Source organism: Silurus aristotelis, assembly GCF_946808225.1.
Source record: "Silurus aristotelis genome assembly, chromosome: 2".
Classification (NCBI taxonomy): domain Eukaryota; kingdom Metazoa; phylum Chordata; class Actinopteri; order Siluriformes; family Siluridae; genus Silurus; species Silurus aristotelis.
The window spans coordinates 36,926,582-36,946,250 of record NC_139575.1 but is presented as its reverse complement, the minus strand read 5'-3'; the positions used below and the strand labels follow the sequence as shown (position 1 = coordinate 36,946,250).

The window sequence follows — 19,669 nt, the reverse complement described above, 5'->3', positions numbered from 1 at the left end:
ACTCAAGGCCGAAAACAAGGCTACAGATCACGTTTATTCAGTGTTAGTGTAGAGCCAGTCTAACAAATTAAGTGTCTCTATTATCATTTCAACACTATTCAGTATAAAACACAGGGGCAAATACCATAACAGTGTAATACTTCAGCCCCGACCAGCACACAGAGCTAAATGTAAGATGCAAACAAAATACCCAGACCTAGCCTTGACCTCACCATGTGTGTTTCCATACACCCTGTGTGTAGTTTTACCAAATTCATCAAAATTACTTTGCTTAGAGATCATATTTCATTAATGTTCCTGTGATTGCTGGCAAGTTTTAGCTGAATTCACACTGATATCCAAAGCGCCGCTTTGAATAAACCCTACTGATTAGCCAGTTAGGTACAGACATGCCATGTAACATATACAAAGGAAACACTTTACTGTACACATGAGCTCACAGGTGGCCTATTGACTCCTGGCGAATGGTACTGTAGGGATTCCAACTCATGCACCATTTGGGAAGCCCTGAATTTCACAGTGATTGTGTTGCTTTTGTAGGTCCTGTTTTTCAACTGGACAGTGACAGTGTTTACTAGTAAACAAGGTTTTGAGATTCAGTATATCTGTGCGTAGAGACTCCTCGAAAACAACTAAACCTTTATATTAAATCAGCGCCTAAACAAGTCAGGACAGAAAGAAAACAACCCAAGCACTGCTACAGAGGAACACACTCTACATTCTCAGCACACACTGCTAAACACTGCATCATTACATTCGATTTGTACTAAAGCCTTGCATTGCAGGCAGGCTACACCCAAACTGATTGTATTAAATCTGATTGGCTGAGCTGTGCAGACTTTGTCTCATTGCATTATTACTAAATCTGTATCTGAGCCAATTCGTCCTGTTGTGGTAGACACAAGGCTGACCATCTCTCGGGGACAACAGAGAAAAACCCCCATTTCAGCTCCAGGAACTAGCGGTGATGTCATTCCTCCGGGGAGATTTTATTAAATTGTGCTAGCTACTGGAAACCATGCACACACACACACACACACACACACACACACACACACACACACACACACACACACACACACACACACACAAACAGAGATATTCTCCTGTCTCTAATGGCATTATTTCTCCTTACTAACTCATTAGCAGCTATCTCTTACACAGCCATCTTGGTTTTCCAGAGATGTAAAGAGAGTCTTGTGGCTGACATAAATTAATTTCCTGTTGATTTTCTTGAGTGGTGAATAAATCAAAGACCCAGTGTGTGTTTGTGTGTGTGTGTGTGTGTGTGTGTGTGTGTGTGTGTGTGTGTGTGTGTGTGTGTGTGTGTGTGTGTCAGGCTGTTAGAAAATTAGCAAAGCTTTCCCACAAACTTCAGACTTAGACAAGCAACGAAGGTCAACACACAGATACACAGATCATCCCTTATTCATTGTATTTCCACAGCAGTCGATGTGTGGTTGGGTTCTGCTTCAGAAGCTGAAACCAAGCGATGAGGTTAAACCTCAGTGTTCAGTACTTTTTTTTGCCATCACACATATTAAAGGAGTGTTTAGTATTTTTTATTTTTTTATTTTTATAGGGTCAACAAGCCGTTTGCTTCCTTCCTTCCCTTGTCTCATAAGTTTGTAGGGAAAAGGGCCGGACCTAAACACCCATAATCTTATTGTGGGCGGAGCTTAATTCCAGACCAGAATCATGCGTTATATATAAATAATAAACGCGTTGTAAAGCATTTCCAGTGGTGCTATTTTTAAAGCATAGAGCTGTCAAAACAATATGACTAACACGTACTTTTTAGGTCTAGCAAAAATCTATTTATATTTATATTAAGATATTTATAAAAGCTTAAAATAGATGATAACGTGGAATTACAGGAGCCTTTAAATCAGACATTGAGGTGGCAACAATTCAGGCAGAACATTAAATGTTTACCTGAAGTACCGTATCCAAAAGCGTATTATTATGTGGTTGAGACCGATAATAAATTCGACGGATTTTTTCCCTTAATGAATAAAAAATATTTGCAAACTGAATTTTGTATTTTTGTTTATATTTGTGTAATATTCACACACACACACACACACACACACACACACACACACACACACACTTAGTGTATGCTAAAACCTGTGTATTAAGGTTAATGCACAATCCAGGTTCTGAAATATATAATCTCTGCAAGACATTTCCTATTCAAACTCCTGCAAAATTCCTTCCTCAGACCTCAGCAAGACGATTACCAAAATCTTAAAGTATCCACATTCTCTTAAAAGCATTCTGCTGTCAGTCTGAGCCCCATCATTTCTTCACCTCTGGACATGACGTGATGCTCAACTGCAGGATAAACGCTGTTGTCTAGCTTGAACAAAGCAGTATTGATTTCACCCAAGATTATGTAATACTGAGGACACAACCAGGTCAAATTGTGAATACACCAAATCTCGGGAATGTTTCATGAACTAACAATAGAATTAATACAAAACAAAAAAGGTTTTTTTTTTCCTTAATGTTTTTAAATATATATCTAAAAAAAAGTGTATGAGGTTGCCAGGTCTGCGGTTTTCCCACACAACCAGGCTGAATTTTCTTTCCATGGTTGTTCATTGCCTGAAGCTCTATTTGATTCAGAACCACAGTCGAATCTAGAGCCAATCCTGAGAACCTATGGACCTAAAATAGGCATAAAAATGCCACATACAAAAATGTCACATGCAATTTACATGCGTGATGCAATGCAGTGAAATGGCAATTTTTTTAGTTGCTCATCCCACAGTGCAAACATGCGAAATACTCACACAAAATAAAATAGAATACAGTTAAAAAAAATTGCATAAACATAAACTTAAAATCAAAATCTATAGAATCTAAAAAACAGATTGAGATCTCTGCAAATTTGTTTACTTTTATAATGGTTCAAAACTTACTTTTATGCTTTTTAATGGCACAAAAGAGATATTTTAAGGTTCATTAGATAATGATGGAAGCTTAGCTTGCTGCGATCCTTTCTGACAGAGAAAAACCTTCTGTCTCAGATTTAGGCACAGAAACAGAAGGACAATTAAAGAACTTTCAAGGGTTTTAACTTTTTTTCTTTTTTTTTTTTTTGCTGCCAGAGCTTATGTCAGGATAAAAATAGTAAATGGAACAGATGCATCACGATCCCTGTTTTTTTGCCACATACCCTGAGTTCACATACTCTGATTCTACTATGAGCCTGACCAGAATAAAATATTTATTGAAGATAAATAAATGAATAAATATAATAATATAGTTGGAAATTATAGTTTTGATGTTATACTTTAAATGGGAAGATTTTCCATATTGGTCTTTGGCCAAGTCCACACTACAAAGCGCATATTTTTCTCTTTGTTTTGTTTTTGGAAAACGTAGCTTTTTGAAAACACTCTTCAAAATCGATGAACTTTTTTCTTGTTCTATTTTCTCAGTTTCTGGATGAAGGTTCAAATTTCTGCCTGTTGCTTGTTTTTCATTTCTTTATTTCAACTGTAACTGCGGGTATGTAATATCCTTTAACTCTTTGAACATCCCTAATATTTATTCTTTTGTGTGTGTGTGTGTTTGTGTGTGTTTGTGTGTGTGTGTGTGTGTGTGTGTGTGTTTGTTGTAACTCCACATCACTTTCCCATGCCAGTGGTTAGCATGTGATATTTATGGTGTGTTTTTTTTTTTTTTTTTTTTATGAGAAAGAGTTTTATGTCAGATCAAAGACAAAATTGTGAACACAATACTTCATACTTTTTCATACACTTTTACACACACACACACTTGTTGTGCTTTCATACAAAGCTACTTTTATATACTCTTAATATATAAAAAGGTGAATTTTTATTACATGTCTGCTTACGAAAGACAAAATGTATAAGCATGCAAATACATCAGATTACTACACAATTTATATATCAATTCTGATTGGTCAGAAAGTTTTGATTAATGATCTTGTAGTGAATATTTATCATTTTTATACTTACAGCTGTCTGTATGGATGGCGGATGTATAACCATTGACTACATTGAAGTTTTCTTTATGGAAGGATTTTCCAGTATCTGCACTTTATAATAGTCAGAAGTGAAGCTGCTCAGTTACATACATTACATAATTTCATCATTATTAGTTTAATAAAACTGGATGGAGCCCAAAATCTCTTGGACATTCTGAGTCTGACTGCTTCAAGGCACTTCGGGAATCTTTGGCTGCGTCCCTACACTCCGCCTGTAGGATTTATGGTTATTGCCATTGGCTGGTGGCTCCTGATTGACGGTAATCTGTTTACCCGCCACCCAATGAACACGAGTATCGATCCCCCTCTGGAAACAGACACAGCAGTCAGATTTAAATCTCCAGGGTTGTCAGGCAGTCACGAGGAAAACGTCCAAGCTAAACAAATTTCGCAGTTGAACAAAGGATAGACGGCAAAGAAAAGCAACAGAATAAGAAGGACTTGATGAGCTAATATGTTGCACCCTCAGGCAGGTCATCATCCTACTGCTGTGGCCCAATCAATGATTCACTGTGTGTGAAACTTAAATAAGCAGCGCTGCTAATGATCTCGGCGTTAATGCGTCTATTACCTCCATTATAACGATCTTTTGGTCATGCATCTCTTCTGAGCTTTTATGAGTAGCATCATTTTCCACTAAAGTGGCTGTGAGATGGTTTAACCTGTAACAGAAATAAATAATAATGCTAAGTATTTCAGTATTAATAAGTTATAAATAATCTATATACAAATAACATGGAAACGTTTGCAGTATTTGATGCTTTTTTTATGAAGTAATGAACATCTAAATCTTTGAGTGTTTTTTGTACAAAAGTGCCAAACTTTTGTTTTGCAAAACATTTAAACTCTTAAAGGGGTGGGGGTGTGCAAAGTTTTGTTTAAATTGTATCTGTATCTGTTTAAAGCTCTGAATGTTTGGATCTAGATGAGGTTTCAAACCTAAAGAAGGCGTGACATAAACCTTTTTTTGTTTGTTTCTGAAAAACCATTTAAAAGAGTTTTAGCTCTGACAGTTCCTCCACCTCAGCTACATCACTCCAGTTCATAAATTGTCTAAGTGTGTGATTTTTTAATCCCACTTCTTAAAATTTGACATTTATTTATGTATCAACATTTATTGCTTTTAATTGTACATTTCTGCCTGTTTTCTAATGAACTGAGTTGGTTCTAGGTTTTAATTGTTCTGGCTGCCCACCTCCACCTCTTACCTCATGTGGTATCCATGAATTTCCATTTGTTGAAAACATACAATTTGCTAATTAGAAATAACAAATTCCTATTAATTATGTCCATGCTATGAATTCCCTGATGTGTCATGCCATGTACGCATCAAATCAGAGCCCTGTTGCATATACGATAGTATCTTCAGAAAGGTAACTTTGATCTTCGACAAAATAATTCATTGTGTTTTTCATTTCTGGATGGTTTGTGGATTTTTAAGGATCTTTTCCGGAGGATTTCTGGCAGCAAGCTCAGATTTTAACTAAAGCATCTGGCGACTAATTGAGAAGTGAAACTCTCTGGCTGAGCCATCACTTCAGGGGGGAATTAGTAATAAAAGCAGGAGGAACATGTGACTCCCCAGACACACGTCAGAAACAAAAGCTGTCCATTGAGCTGAATGTGACAGAAGGGGACCAGGCATCCTCTTAAAGTCAGGCTTGGCTTCAGTCCTGCGACTCCAGTGTGCAGACCCAGCGGGAGACTGGACATTATACGCCTACAGAAACAAAGACACTGTGGTTTATAAACGGCACTGGTGTCTGTGGAGCTACTAAATCCTCCAGGGTCTCCACAGAAGGATTCTGTCTCACGGAGAGACTAATACACACTTTACTACTGACAGTCTACATCTACGCCAAGCCAAAATCCTATCTACCCAAACATAGGAAATAGGAACAAACAATTCTCATTTTCCAACAGCAACAGAATCATTTCCAAAAATGTTTACACTTGTACACCTGAAAATAATCGACATACCGTATCACATGACCAAGAGAATATAATATCTTTAACCCAGAGGTGCTTTAGAATCGACCGTAATGCGAGACGAGCATCGACCTGCTCATTTTCATTTTTTCGATTTGTTGTTCTCCTTAAGTCTGAGCTCATATCAATCCTAAAGGAATTGTACAAACTTTAACACAGATTTAGCTAGTAGTAATTATTCATGTTTCCTAAAACCTACTTTATGATAATTATCTCTACTTTATGCTAATTAGCCCTACTTTATGCTAATTAGCACTACTTTATGATAATTACCTATTGATTCTTTTTTTTTTTTTACAGTTAACAATGTTTTTTTGCGATCTCTCTTTTATTATTGGTGAAAGAAAGAAATATGTAACTGTGGACAGCATTTTTTTCTTTTCAGTTCATAGCTTTTCTCTTGGTTGTGCTGCGTCCAGTAGTGTATGTTTATGTTGGAGTGTTGCACATGTACATGTGTTGCCAGGGTCGAAAAAATTTGCCTTGAGGCATGACAATGAAACTGTTGCTTTAACCAATTAGATTTCGAGTTTGCAACACCAGGGCCATCTAGCAGGCGTACCATAACAACAGCATTTTCATGTCCTTTGATTGGATGGTGTGCACCAGTCAGAGTTTGTGAACAGCATCTGTAGCAAACTACACAAACTCAAATATATTTGTATAGCTGTTTTTTTTAATTCCACAATGACTGACAGAGGAGAAGAAATTGATTTAGGTGCACATACACTTACAAGGCTGATTTCAAGTTGAAGAAAAGCTGTACATCATTAACAGCTGTTAAGCTTTTTCATTAACCATTTATACTTTTTTCGTTTACTTTCCTGTAGAATTTGCTCAAAACCACACACTTTCCCTTCAGTTCAAATTCTCAGGAAAACCGTAATGCACAGAAAAATGCACCAAAATTTGGTTAATAGCGATGCTTCTGCTAGAGATGATGTATGCGGGCGGTGCAGTCGTGGCTACAGTGAAAGAAGACTTGCTGAATTGTGTTCACTGGGTTTCGTGCTTTAATAATGGCATTCATTTTTACTGTATGAGATTCCTGTGTGTGAATCAGCACTCTGTTATTCTCTCTATAATATTGATAATTTCTTACCGTGACGTCATAATATTGCTATTAAGAGGGTTGGATTGGTTCAGGTAAGACACACACTGAAGGCCTGGGGTGAAATGCACGGCCTGCATCAGATTACATGGCCCACATATAAATGCATATATATAATTTCTAAATATGAATTTCTTATGCTAACCTGTAAGATGACAGACACCGAGACGGTACACGTTCTTTCGATCAGAAGGCGCTGCCATGGCAACCTGACCTACCTACTCCGGGCCGAAGCGCACGCAACGAAGATGCTGTGCGCGCGCACGCACAAAAAATAAAGCCCCCCCCCCCAAAAAAGACGCACGCCCATTTGCAACATCCTACAGATCTACCTGCATGTGTGCATGTTATGCATGACATTATGAGCATTGTGGAAAGGAGATAGATGTTTGCCGAGCATGCATTTGGAGACTGCTGGTGGTTTGGAGGAGGGTGGATGGCTTTGAGATCCCGCCCCTCATTCATTCTAACGAGGACACCGGAGGAGGACAGACCTCTGAGGGACCTCTGAGGGGGAAAAAGAGGAGAGCAAAAAGGAAAGGAATAGGCCAGCGTCCGTTTTCTTTTAAGGATCTTGATTGATAGGATCAAGGAAAAAGGAGTGGATGCTGGTTTCGGGCTCCCCGGTGCGCGCGCCGGCAATGCGGGAAGCATAAACCGGCGACCGCCGCCTCTCTCTCTCTCTCTCTCTCTCTCTGTCTCTCTGTCTTCTCTCTCTCTCTCTCTCTCTCTCTCTCTCTCTCTCTCTCTCTCTCTCTCTCTCTCTCTGTCTTCTCTGCCTGCCCCTCCGTTTCACGAACATCTGTGATTTATTGGGTGAGACCAGGACCGGCGGCCTGTCGCGCGCGTTAAAATATGGATGCGTTCTTTGCCGAGGTGAGCCAATTACATTTAAAAAAGAGTCAAATGCATTTGATTTCTGTATCTATTAGATTCATTAAAGATACGTCTTTTGTATATTTTCATGCATGCATGCAACCCCTCCAGTGCAGGGGTGTATATATAGGCTATAATGCAGATGATGATGATGATGATGATGATGATGATGATGGTGATGAGGAGCATAAGACTCTTCATCAAAAAAACGGGATACTATTTTAAAGGAAAGAAGAGATTTTTTTATTCCATTTGAACAGGCCTGTGCACGTGCAAGTTTAAAAATTGATCGGAACATCTGGTCGGATGCATGCATTGTGTGTCTGTACGTTATAGATGCGCATAAAGCAAACATTATCAAAGAGCATTGAAACGTCATGCTCATATTTGCTGTACACACCCACACCCTGGATGTTTAAATAGAATGGATGGATGGATGAAGGGATGAAGGGTGGCTTTCCTTCCACAAACAAGCCTGGTTTATATTCCACCTTGACACTACTGAGATACACATTTTTTACATTGTAGGGCTGCTGATTATACATGTCATAAGTGACATGTCTGGAGATCGGAATTGAACAGTGTAGAGCTACTGGTTGATGTTAAGGATGAGGAAAAGGGGAATGGGCAGGGTGGTGGTGATGGTGCTGAAAGGATAGAGAGATCTAAAAATGGGTTTATATTGCTGTTTTATATTTAAATGAAATGATTTTCTTTTGACAGAATGTCGCTTTAGACTCATTTTGTTACAAAACTGAATTAAAACTATTGTTGTGCTTGGAATTTGACTCATACATGGTTTGCATTTTGATACGTACAAATGTTCAAATAAAAAATTACGTATGATTTTCATGCATTATTGATGGGCTTTTAAAATGTATGATTTAGTAGGAAAAACGATGAAGACGTATTATATAGTTGGTTGATGCTAACCAACCAAAATTATCTAGGGGTTCTGTGAACAACTGTTTTTACCTGAAAACTACTGAGATATTGTGAAATATTGAATTTGCAGAATCATTACAAATGTAGGTCATATTCAATCGGAGTCTCAAAATTGTGACTTTAGATTTTCCGTATTTTTAAATAAGAAAATTCATTTTCTAATGAATCCAATTTAAAACAATTACATTTAAATTGAGATCTTTGAAGTTTGAGATCCGAACAGACCATATGTTTATTAGTTTGGTCAGGTGCTGGTGCTACTTCCATTATAAGATTTTGCCAAATTCTTTTTTATTCCAATAATGAAATGCAAACCAACAACTCCTAAATGTTTCAGCATAAAAAATACACCCTTATGATCTTTTGTTAGATTTGGGTTTAGTAATTCATTGGGTGAAGAAAACAAATTGTCAGCATACTTGTAACTGCCATTTCTTGGACATGAGGGTGAAAAAAAACCTGTACACCAAAAGCTACACCCAAAAAGACCATTAGGACCCCACCATGAGATCCATATCTATATGAATTAGACTTCCACCAAACCTGAAGCCTAATTCTACTAGATCTCTCAAGTTATTAGTTTTTATTTATTTATTTATTTTATTGGCATGTAGATTCAACATCCAGACAAAGTAAAAAAACTATTTGGCAAAATGTTATTACTTGTTGTTAGATGCTGTAACTGGAGCCCTCACTTCCGGATCCCACCACCATTAGTCAAACTGTATACCGTCTCACTATAACGATTTGCTGATGACAGATGCTCTTTTTGAATCAGGAACATTTGGATATGCGGTAATAAAGTTTGATGTCATTATAAAGCATAACTCTAGCACAACTTTCTAGCGTGAATTTCACATTGTCGCCTTTCAGTTTGAATTTTAGGAGAAAATAAAAGACAGAAATATCGCAGAAAAAAAATTGCCAAAGCGCAGAGCCGAAATTATTGACTTTCAAACTCCAAATATGAATCTCCATCCAGATCGCAAGTGTTCTGTGCTATATTGAAACTTGGTTAGAAGGTCTGTGTTAATATCTACATCGATCGGCCACCATGCATTATTACATTACGTCAGCTACCAGCTTTTAGTCCTGTGAGTTTCCGCTCAATCAACTCATTGGACTGGGAATCGTGTTGGAGGTTGTACCAGCCACCTTGTGGGATTGTAAATGTGTGATTTATCCGCTTCTGTCAGATCCTAATGTGATGCAACACGCCATTCTTAGGGGTCAAAGATGAAATTGTCTCCCACATGGGACATGGTTGGACACACCTACATTTAAGACCTTTAAAGCTTAATAGAGCATGTAAGCAAGCCTCCAGAAAGTTGCTTTGAAAGATGATTATATCATCTCAGAGATGTTTATCTATTGATTCCATTACATTCTATTCATGGGTATAGAGGTGTACATTCTGTGGCATTGATATCACGTCTCTTAACACCCCACAGCCACAGTGGCAGAAAGGTTGGTTTTACTAAACCTCTTCATGGTCCTAGTACCCCTTCTTTAAGCTTTAAAAACAGTTTTCACCATTTATCCCAAATGGAGTCATAAACACGTCTATATGGTTTGTAGAAGTCTATGTGAAAGGGATTTAAATGTATTCCAAATTATGAACTGTAAAAGAAACCACAAGACTGTTGATCATAGAAAAATTTTTTTATCACTGTAAATGGTACGGTGAAAGGTACACAGGAAAGGCGTATTTCCTAAATCTTGGCCCGGCGTTGTCTTGGATTCCAGCTCTGATCTAGCAACTCAAAATCGCATAGTGAAAGCAATCTGCTCTTTTGTTTCAAGAGACTGACCTTTATTAGCAGTGCACTAATTGGGACATAGATGTTAAATGAACGGAAAAATCTGTGAAAATCTCCACAAACTCTTTCTGTTCTGTCTTAATGTATCTAGCTTGTCCCTGGTCCGATGAGCTGCCTTCAGCTAAATAATTAACACAAAGGAGCTGCACTGGTCCATGTTTCAAACTCACTAATCACTAGCTCGGTTCACTAAAATTACTTAGACTCAGCATTTCTTCAATCCCTGACTCCATCACATTACTTATTTACAAACTGGGGCAATTGAGTGTCACCAATCCACGGTCCATTTTGAGCTTTTATGTTTGTTGGGATTTATTAACCTAGAATGGTCATTTATTTTTCACATTCTGATTGATGTTACATTTCTTCAAGAGAGCTGAGATAAAAAAATCTTTTTATTTTTGACTGCTATGTTTTTCTATTCAGCATATACTATAGATATAACAGTTAATTGCTAAAGGCCTTGTTTAAGAGCAGGTAGTGGCTGCTTGGTGTGGTGGTACTGGGATTTAAACTCATGACCTCCTAATCCAAAGCCTTAACCAGTGAGCTACCACCTCCCCAATATTATTATATATTATTATAAAAAGTATATTATTTTTATACAAAAATACATTATTTAAATAAAGAAAAAAAATGTCACATTCAGTACAATAAATCAGCTGATTAGAATTTAATATCCGCAGTCCACTACAATGACCACAGGTTGCATGAACAGTTTTGCATTTAAGCACCTCGCTGCAAACCTCAACAATGATGAAACTGTAATGAATGGACATTCGGTTTTCGGTCTGGTTTCTCTCAAGGTTTCTACTCAGGGATTTTTTTCTTGCCTTAGTCGCTATTGGAACGCTCATTAAGGATTAACTTACAATTATAAGGAACAAATTTATAGGCACTTAATTTTTTTTATACAAATTTATGACCACTTTATTGCTGTGAAATCTGTTTTAAGACAATGTCCATTTTCTAAAAGTGCGATAGAAATAAAAATGTATTGAATTGATTTGAATCATTTTGTAGTTTTTAATAAAAGATTTTAATTATAAATGCTATAATGTTATACAAGTTATCACAATACCTGTGATATTTGTATGAGTAATGTGTGCAGCAATGTGCACGTGTGTGTGTGTGTGTGTGTGTGTGTGTGTGTGTGTGTGTGTGTGTGTGTGTGTGTGTGTGTGTGTGTGTGTGTGTGAATATGTGTGATCAGGGTGTGGTTCAGTCATGGAATACTGATGCCTGTGGTTTCTCTCTCTCTCCTTCTTATTTCTCTCTCTCTCTCTCTCTCTCTCTCTCTCTCTCGCTCTCTCTCTCTCTCTCTCTCTCTCTCTCTCTCTCTCTCTCTCTCTCTCTCTCTCTCTCTCTCTCTCTCTCTCTCCGTGATTAAAATATATTTAGCAGGTCAGAGAGCAGTGAAGGGGATTGGATTGGATCCAAAAATATGCAAATAAACCCTCATTAGAAGAGACTGTGTGGTTCAGATGTTCAGCAGTTAGAAACACACACTCCATACACACACACACACACACACACACACACACACACACACACACACACACACACACACACACACACACACTCTATTCAATATTTATAACCTCAGTGAGAGAGAGAGAAAGAGAGAGAGAGAGAGAGAGAGAGAGAGAGAGAGAGAGAGAGAATCAGGGCAATAGATTGTCAAAGTATTTTATCAAAATAAAGGGAAAAAAAACGTATTTAATACAAAGCAGATGTTGTGTTTTGTTGGTTTCAGGTACGTGTAAATGTTTCTGTAATAGCAGAAAGTTCATGGAATTAGTTGTCCTTTGCCGCCTTCCAAATCGGGTATCTCAGATTTTTGTGTGTGTGTGTGTGTGTGTGTGTGTGTGTGTGTGTGTGTGTGTGTGTGTGTTGGCAGACTGAAGTGCAAATGTCACTAAGTGTCAGCTTTTTTTTTTTCTTTAGTCATAGCATTGTGACACTGTGCTCTTGGAGTTGTAGCTCCGCCCCCTCCCCCTCCTTCTCACTCGTTCTCTTTCTACTGTTACGTCTCATTCTATTTAGCTCTGTTTTTTATGGAGGAGGCTCGACCCATTTTTTTTTACAAGCAGCCTCGTCTCAGGGAAATTTTGATTCGTTCTCTCATTTTCTTCCTGTGTTTCTTTCCCTCTTTCCTTCAAATCTATTTTAAAATTCTTCTCTTCTCTTCTCTTCTCTTCTCTTCTCTTCTCTTCTCTTCTCTTCTCTTCTCTTCTCTTCTCTCCTGTTTTGCATTTCTTTTTTGCTCTTTAGTCTCTTCTCTTCCCTTCCCTTCAATTTTCTCCACTTCTCTTCTTTTCTTTTCTCTTCTCTTCTCTTCTCTTCTCTTCTCTTCTCTTCTCTTCTCTTTTCTTCTCTTCTCTTCTCTTCTCTTCTCTTCTCTTTTCTTCTCTTCTTTTCTCTTCTCTTCTCTTCTCTTCTCTTCTCTTCTCTTCTCTTCTCTTCTCTTCTCTTCTCTTCTCTTCTCTTCTCTTCTCTGATTGTCTGTGATGGACTGACAGTAGATTTCATCTCCTTCTCATTCACTCTTTCCTGTTTGCTGTTTGCTTGTTGATGGATGTTGTATAGGTGTTGTATGGAGAGGTGTGAAGTTCCTCCATCACCCTGTGTTAGTGCTCCAGAATCTTCACCAAATACACAAATATTCCTGTTTGAATGTGACTGTCGCTGTTGCTTTAACTCTTGATTTGATGCCTTTATAGAACTTTTGGTGTGAATTTGATGTTAGGATCGATTATCTTCCTTATTCCTAGCAGCATGAACATGTAAGAATGTGTGTGAATGTGTGAGAATGTGTGTGTTGTGAGCTGAGAAAAGTGTCCTGACCCATTACAGCAGTGTCCTCAGTGTCATACATGTGTTAATGTACATTTGTTACTTTTGGTTATACAGTGTATAATGTAAAGAGCTAGCAGACATGCCATTTTAAGTGGCATGCTGCTTGGAATTCAGGAGACGCCGTGCTCTCCTTTTTGTCTGTGTAAATTGGAGCAGGAGATTTACTGATTTACTGCACTATTTTATCTGCAGGTCATGGCGTTATTAACACCGAAAATGTCTGAGACAGAGACATAGAAAGAGCAAGAAATTTGAGTGAATTTTTACTGATTACAGCTGCTGTAGCACAAGTGAGAACACGAATTTTACCATTAGTTTCATTCAAAATATAATACATTTGCATATTGCAGCATGTGTGTAGGAATAAAATGCATTAGGACACAGATTTATGGAAAACTAACCATGTTCATGGTGGGAAACGTAGCTCTTCTTAAAAAAAATACATGTTGTAGATTATTTTCCCGTAACACCACAAAAGCAGAGTGTTTTATTCCTTACAAATTACTTTTAGAACGTGTATATGATGTAGTGATGCAGTGTGCAATACTGCACATGTTTATGACTTTCCTACTGCTCACTGTGACTCAGTAATTACAGGTTTTCTCAAGGGTTTAAATCCGGCTGTGATTTAGATTACAGGTTGCAGTAAAGGATAACGTGTGTGTGTGTGTGTGTGTGTGTGCATGTGTGTGTGTGTGGTTTTTCTTTAGTCCATTCTCAGCTGATGCTCTTAAACGTTTGTCCAAAGAGCAGAGAAGGAAAGAGAACGAAGCAGGAAAACAAGCTGACGTAAAAAAAGATAGTGTCTAAAATCATGTGATCTTTTTTTTTAACCAGCTGTGGTTTATCTTTCCAGCTGCAGTTCAACATATTATTATGACATCAGAGGCAACAGCGTATGAAGGATTCTGGAAAATTATTTTAATCTCTTTTGTGAAAGAGAGCACAAGAGAGAGAGAGAGAGAGAGAGAGAGAGAGAGAGAGAGAGAGAGATGGAATCACTGAGTATGGCTGCTTTTGGATATAATAAAGAACTGAGTGCAAAAGGTTCACACACACTTACGCCAGAAACAAAGACGATGAAGACATAACATTTTCTAAAGTGGTTTTGAGAAATCAACAATAAAATAATGGTTTGTTAAGATACACATTTAATTTTTCACATATTTTCTTTTTCTTTTATAATTCGAGGTGGTTTTCAAAGTTTTTGAGACCAGCGATCCACAGATTTGGTCGCTTTCACTGCATGTCCACCCTCAGACGTCTTAAACTATGTAGTAGAACTCGCTATTGGCGGTCTGCTCTCTGGGGACGAATTCTCGATTCACAGTAGCACGAATTTCGAAGAAGTTGATGAGCATGCACTTGGTCAATCTTTTCAGCTGCTCACCTTTTTTGTTTGTGGAGATGATGGGCTTTTCCACTGTGAAGACTGTTGCTTCTTATCAGGGTCGTACTTATACACCCAGGTTTCATCACCAACATAAAGGACGGATCATCTAAGACAGAGTTTATTGCAGACTTGCTTTTGCTCCTGGGTCAGCAGCCGTGGACAAACTTGGCAGCGACATGGCACATGTTCAAATCACACGTGAGAATCATCATGCAGAAGTTGCCGAATGGTTTAGATATTTTTATCGATATGGTTATGGCCATTGAAGGTCTACATGATCTCGTCGTCTTCCTGAGATGTTCTTCCGCTCTTCATTTCGAACAGCTCAATGCAGCATCGCCATAAAATTGCTGAATCAAAACAAACATCTCTCTGCCAGATTTGGCCAGTTTCACGCAGAATTGTATGCTTGCTCTTTGTTCTAACTTGCTGTCCATGATGAAATAAACGTGATCAGAATAGCACCAGTTACCCAGCTCCTGTTGTACACAGGACGATTTCTTTTAGCACAATGACTTATGAAGGTCGGTGCTTCCTGTGACTGTGCAATCAGCCATGTGCTGCCATCTGTTGGCGTGTTACAAAACTAGACTTGAATCTTTTTGATACCACCATGTACAGCATTGTCTGTTCTATTTGGTTATGTATAATGCATGTTTGTCCCCTAATAGCACTAATTAGTCACAGATTGAGATGTATAAAGTGCTTCCATAGTGATTCCTACATAAATAGCCACCAGACGCTGGTAGAACAATTTCAATCTTGAACTTCAAAAAAAAAATGTTTGCTAGGCATTTCCATCGCAAAATCATCGCACCGACCACACCACCTGTGACTGTCATTGTATAAGTGTGTATATATTCCTAATATTTTTTCGGAAATTTTTTTTAGTACGTATATACTGGTTTTAAAAACGCATTTTACTACATGTCGTACTCTGCGTGAATGTGTATGTGATTAATAATTTGAATATGATTTGAGTTTGATATATTTTTGGTAAGAAACTTCCATCAAAACAATGGTTATTCCCAGATCAATTGTTCAGATTATGCTGTGAAATTATGGTTTATTTATTGATTATTTAATTTATTTTCAATTCTGATTCCTAAGAACAGAATTTATACAGGGACAGCAACATTAAAATAAATAAACAAATAAAAAAGGCTAGTTAGCATTTTTCGGGTCGAGTTTGGTCAAGTCAGGTTTGAGACTCAAAGATTGAGGCTGTTAGCTTGTTTTCCTTCTCTTCTTCTCCCTGAACAGATGATGGTTCCTTGGTGTAATTAACAGTCTACACGGTTAACCCAGAGGTTAACAGTTTCCTGATTTAGCTCGTACGCTTTCCCCTGCGGTTTCTATAATAATAATAAAGAGGCTTAAAGTGGCTAAGTGGGCGTCCACATCACACCACTGATTATGGTGTTTATGGGCTGCCATTTCGGAGCCTGTGACAAATCGTCCAATGCGTCAAAGGCAATGCGTTGTGTCTCTTCAGAACCTCTTGTGAGGTATCATGCTTCTGGTTAATAACACAAACCACCTTTATTTGGTGCCCCTGATGCTGACTGAGGAGATTGATGGGAAGGTGAACGATGGTTGATTGACACTTAGGATAAACTTGTAGTGCAGGTTTTATCATTTCGAGAATACTGTGTGGATAAAAGTATTGGGACGCCTGACTTTTCCAGCCATATGTGGTTCTTCACCAACATATTACAACAAAGTTGAAGGCACACAATTGTGTAGGATGTCTTTGGATCCTGTAGTGTGAATATTTCCATTCACTTGAACAACAAGACCCAAACTTGTTCCAGCATGGCAATGCCCCTGTACAAAAAGCCAGCTCCATGAAGATATGTTTTACATGATTTGGATTTGGTGGAGGATCTCCTGCTATAGAGCTCGACACAATATTGAACACCTTTGGGATGAATATTTCACCCTGCACCCCATGCCTCCTTACTTCACCTACATGGTTATGGATTTGGTCCCTTTTGTTTCTCCGATAGTGTTATTATCTTCAGAGAACACACCACAGTGTGGGCAGAACCTCAACCATCTGTTACCTAAAGAATTTCTACTTTTTCTCTCTACTCTTTTTATTTCTTTTCCTCTTCTCGCTCTGATTATTTGCAGCTGCTAAAAGGAAGACACATCTGTCCATGTTACTTTGTGTATGTGTGGGTCTGTGGGGTATTTTCAGGCATCTGGACAACAGACAGTGTTTGTTAGAGTATGAATATATTACAGAGTTTGGTGAAGTTTTTTCAATATGGATTATTAAATCAATTATTTTATATATTTTTTTATTTTATTTTGTTTTTATTAGAATACAAAATAAATGAGAGTACACTTAATTGAATAAAATTTTAAACTCTATTATTCCATATATTATTTTTTATCTTATATTATATAGTTGTTTGTTTTATTAGCTTCTTTTTATTTTTCTACTCTTTGGAAATTCAGATTTTTTGTCAGGCACGAAGTTTGTTTTATTTTGCAACCAGGTAATTTGTCAAGTGAATAAAAGATTGAAATGAAAACCTCTGCATGTGCTGGTGTGACGTTACGGTTTTGCGTTAACCGCTGCTCGTCTCCTGCAGTGGGATTGAGGTTTGGTATGTTGAAGGCCGAGCTGCAGCCGATGTGCTTCTTGTATCGAATGTCTTAGAAGCGTATCGATCTCTGCTCAAACCTATTTCCATATCGCTGACTCGAACCGGCTCTGTTACCACAAGGCCGGGACAGTGGGATTAGGGTAAAGAAGAGGAGAGCTTTACTAACACACTGTCTGCTTTTTCTGTGTGTGTGTGTGTGTGTGTGTGTGTGTGTGTGTGTGTGTGTGAGAAACAGAAAACATGTCACTCGTGTGAAATTAGTCTATTTTCTTTAGAACTAACGGAAGTGATACTCTAAAATAATGCAAAAAACATGGTGTGTTACTGTTTAACAGTGTGTGTTTGTGTATATCGGTGTGTGTTCGCGTATATCGGTGTGTGTTAGTGTATGTTAGTGTGTGTTCGTGTATATCGGTGTGTGTTAGCGTATATCGGTGTGTTAGTGTATGTTAGTGTGTGTTAATGTATTAATGTATACAGTGTGTGTTAGTTTATAACACTGTGTTTTTGTATGTAGCGATGTGTGTTAGTGTGTAACGCTGTGTTTTTGTATGTAGCGATGTGTGTTAGTGTGTAACGCTGTGTTTTTGTATGTAGCGATGTGTGTTAGTGTGTAACGCTGTGTTTTTGTATGTAGCGATGTGTGTTAGTGTATAACGCTGTGTTTTTGTATGTAGCGATGTGTGTTAGTGTATAACGCTGTGTTTTTGTATGTAGCGATGTGTGTTAGTGTATAACGCTGTGTTTTTGTATGTAGCGATGTGTGTTAGTGTATAACGCTGTGTTTTTGTATGTAGCGATGTGTGTTAGTGTATAACGCTGTGTTTTTGTATGTAGCGATGTGTGTTAGTGTATAACGCTGTGTTTTTGTATGTAGCGATGTGTGTTAGTGTATAACGCTGTGTTTTTGTATGTAGCGATGTGTGTTAGTGTATAACGCTGTGTTTTTGTATGTAGCGATGTGTGTTAGTGTATAACGCTGTGTTTTTGTATGTAGCGATGTGTGTTAGTGTGTAACGCTGTGTTTTTGTATGTAGCGATGTGTGTTAGTGTGTAACGCTGTGTTTTTGTATGTAGCGATGTGTGTTAGTGTGTAACGCTGTGTTTTTGTATGTAGCGATGTGTGTTAGTGTGTAACGCTGTGTTTTTGTATGTAGCGATGTGTGTTAGTGTATAACGCTGTGTTTTTGTATGTAGTGATGTGTGTTAGTGTATAACGCTGTGTTTTTGTATGTAGCGATGTGTGTGAGTGTATAACGCTGTGTTTTTGTATGTAGCGATGTGTGTTAGTGTATAACGCTGTGTTTTTGTATGTAGCGATGTGTGTTAGTGTATAACGCTGTGTTTTTGTATGTAGTGATGTGTGTGAGTGTATAACGCTGTGTTTTTGTATGTAGTGATGTGCGTGAGTGTATAACGCTGTGTTTTTGTATGTAGCGATGTGTGTAAGTGTATAACGCTGTGTTTTTGTATGTAGTGATGTGTGTTAGTGTATAACGCTGTGTTTTTGTATGTAGCGATGTGTGTTAGTGTATAACGCTGTGTTTTTGTATGTAGCGATGTGTGTTAGTGTATAACACTGTGTTTTTGTATGTAGCGATGTGTGTTAGTGTATAACGCTGTGTTTTTGTATGTAGCGATGTGTGTTAGTGTATAACGCTGTGTTTTTGTATGTAGCGATGTGTGTGAGTGTATAACGCTGTGTTTTTGTATGTAGTGATGTGCGTGAGTGTATAACGCTGTGTTTTTGTATGTAGCGATGTGTGTTAGTGTATAACGCTGTGTTTTTGTATGTAGTGATGTGTGTTAGTGTATAACGCTGTGTTTTTGTATGTAGTGATGTGTGTGAGTGTATAACGCTGTGTTTTGTATGTAGTGATGTGTGTTAGTGTATAACGCTGTGTTTTTGTATGTAGTGATGTGTGTTAGTGTATAACGCTGTGTTTTTGTATGTAGTGATGTGTTAGTGTATACCGGTGTGTTTTTGTATGTAGTGATGTGTGTTAGTGTATAACGCTGTGTTTTTGTGTGTAGTGA

At 37.9% G+C, this 19,669-nt stretch overlaps 1 protein-coding gene across 1 annotated transcript in view; it reads left to right on the top strand.

Moving 5' to 3' along the window:
- The first annotated feature begins 7,532 nt into the window (after positions 1-7,532).
- The window catches only part of myo10l1 (myosin X, like 1), a 39,523-nt gene continuing 27,386 nt past the window's right edge, over positions 7,533-19,669 (top strand). Inside the window, 1 exon segment of the mRNA XM_083527542.1 lies at positions 7,533-7,997. Coding sequence (XP_083383668.1) covers positions 7,977-7,997 — 21 coding nt within the window. The 5' untranslated portion in view covers positions 7,533-7,976.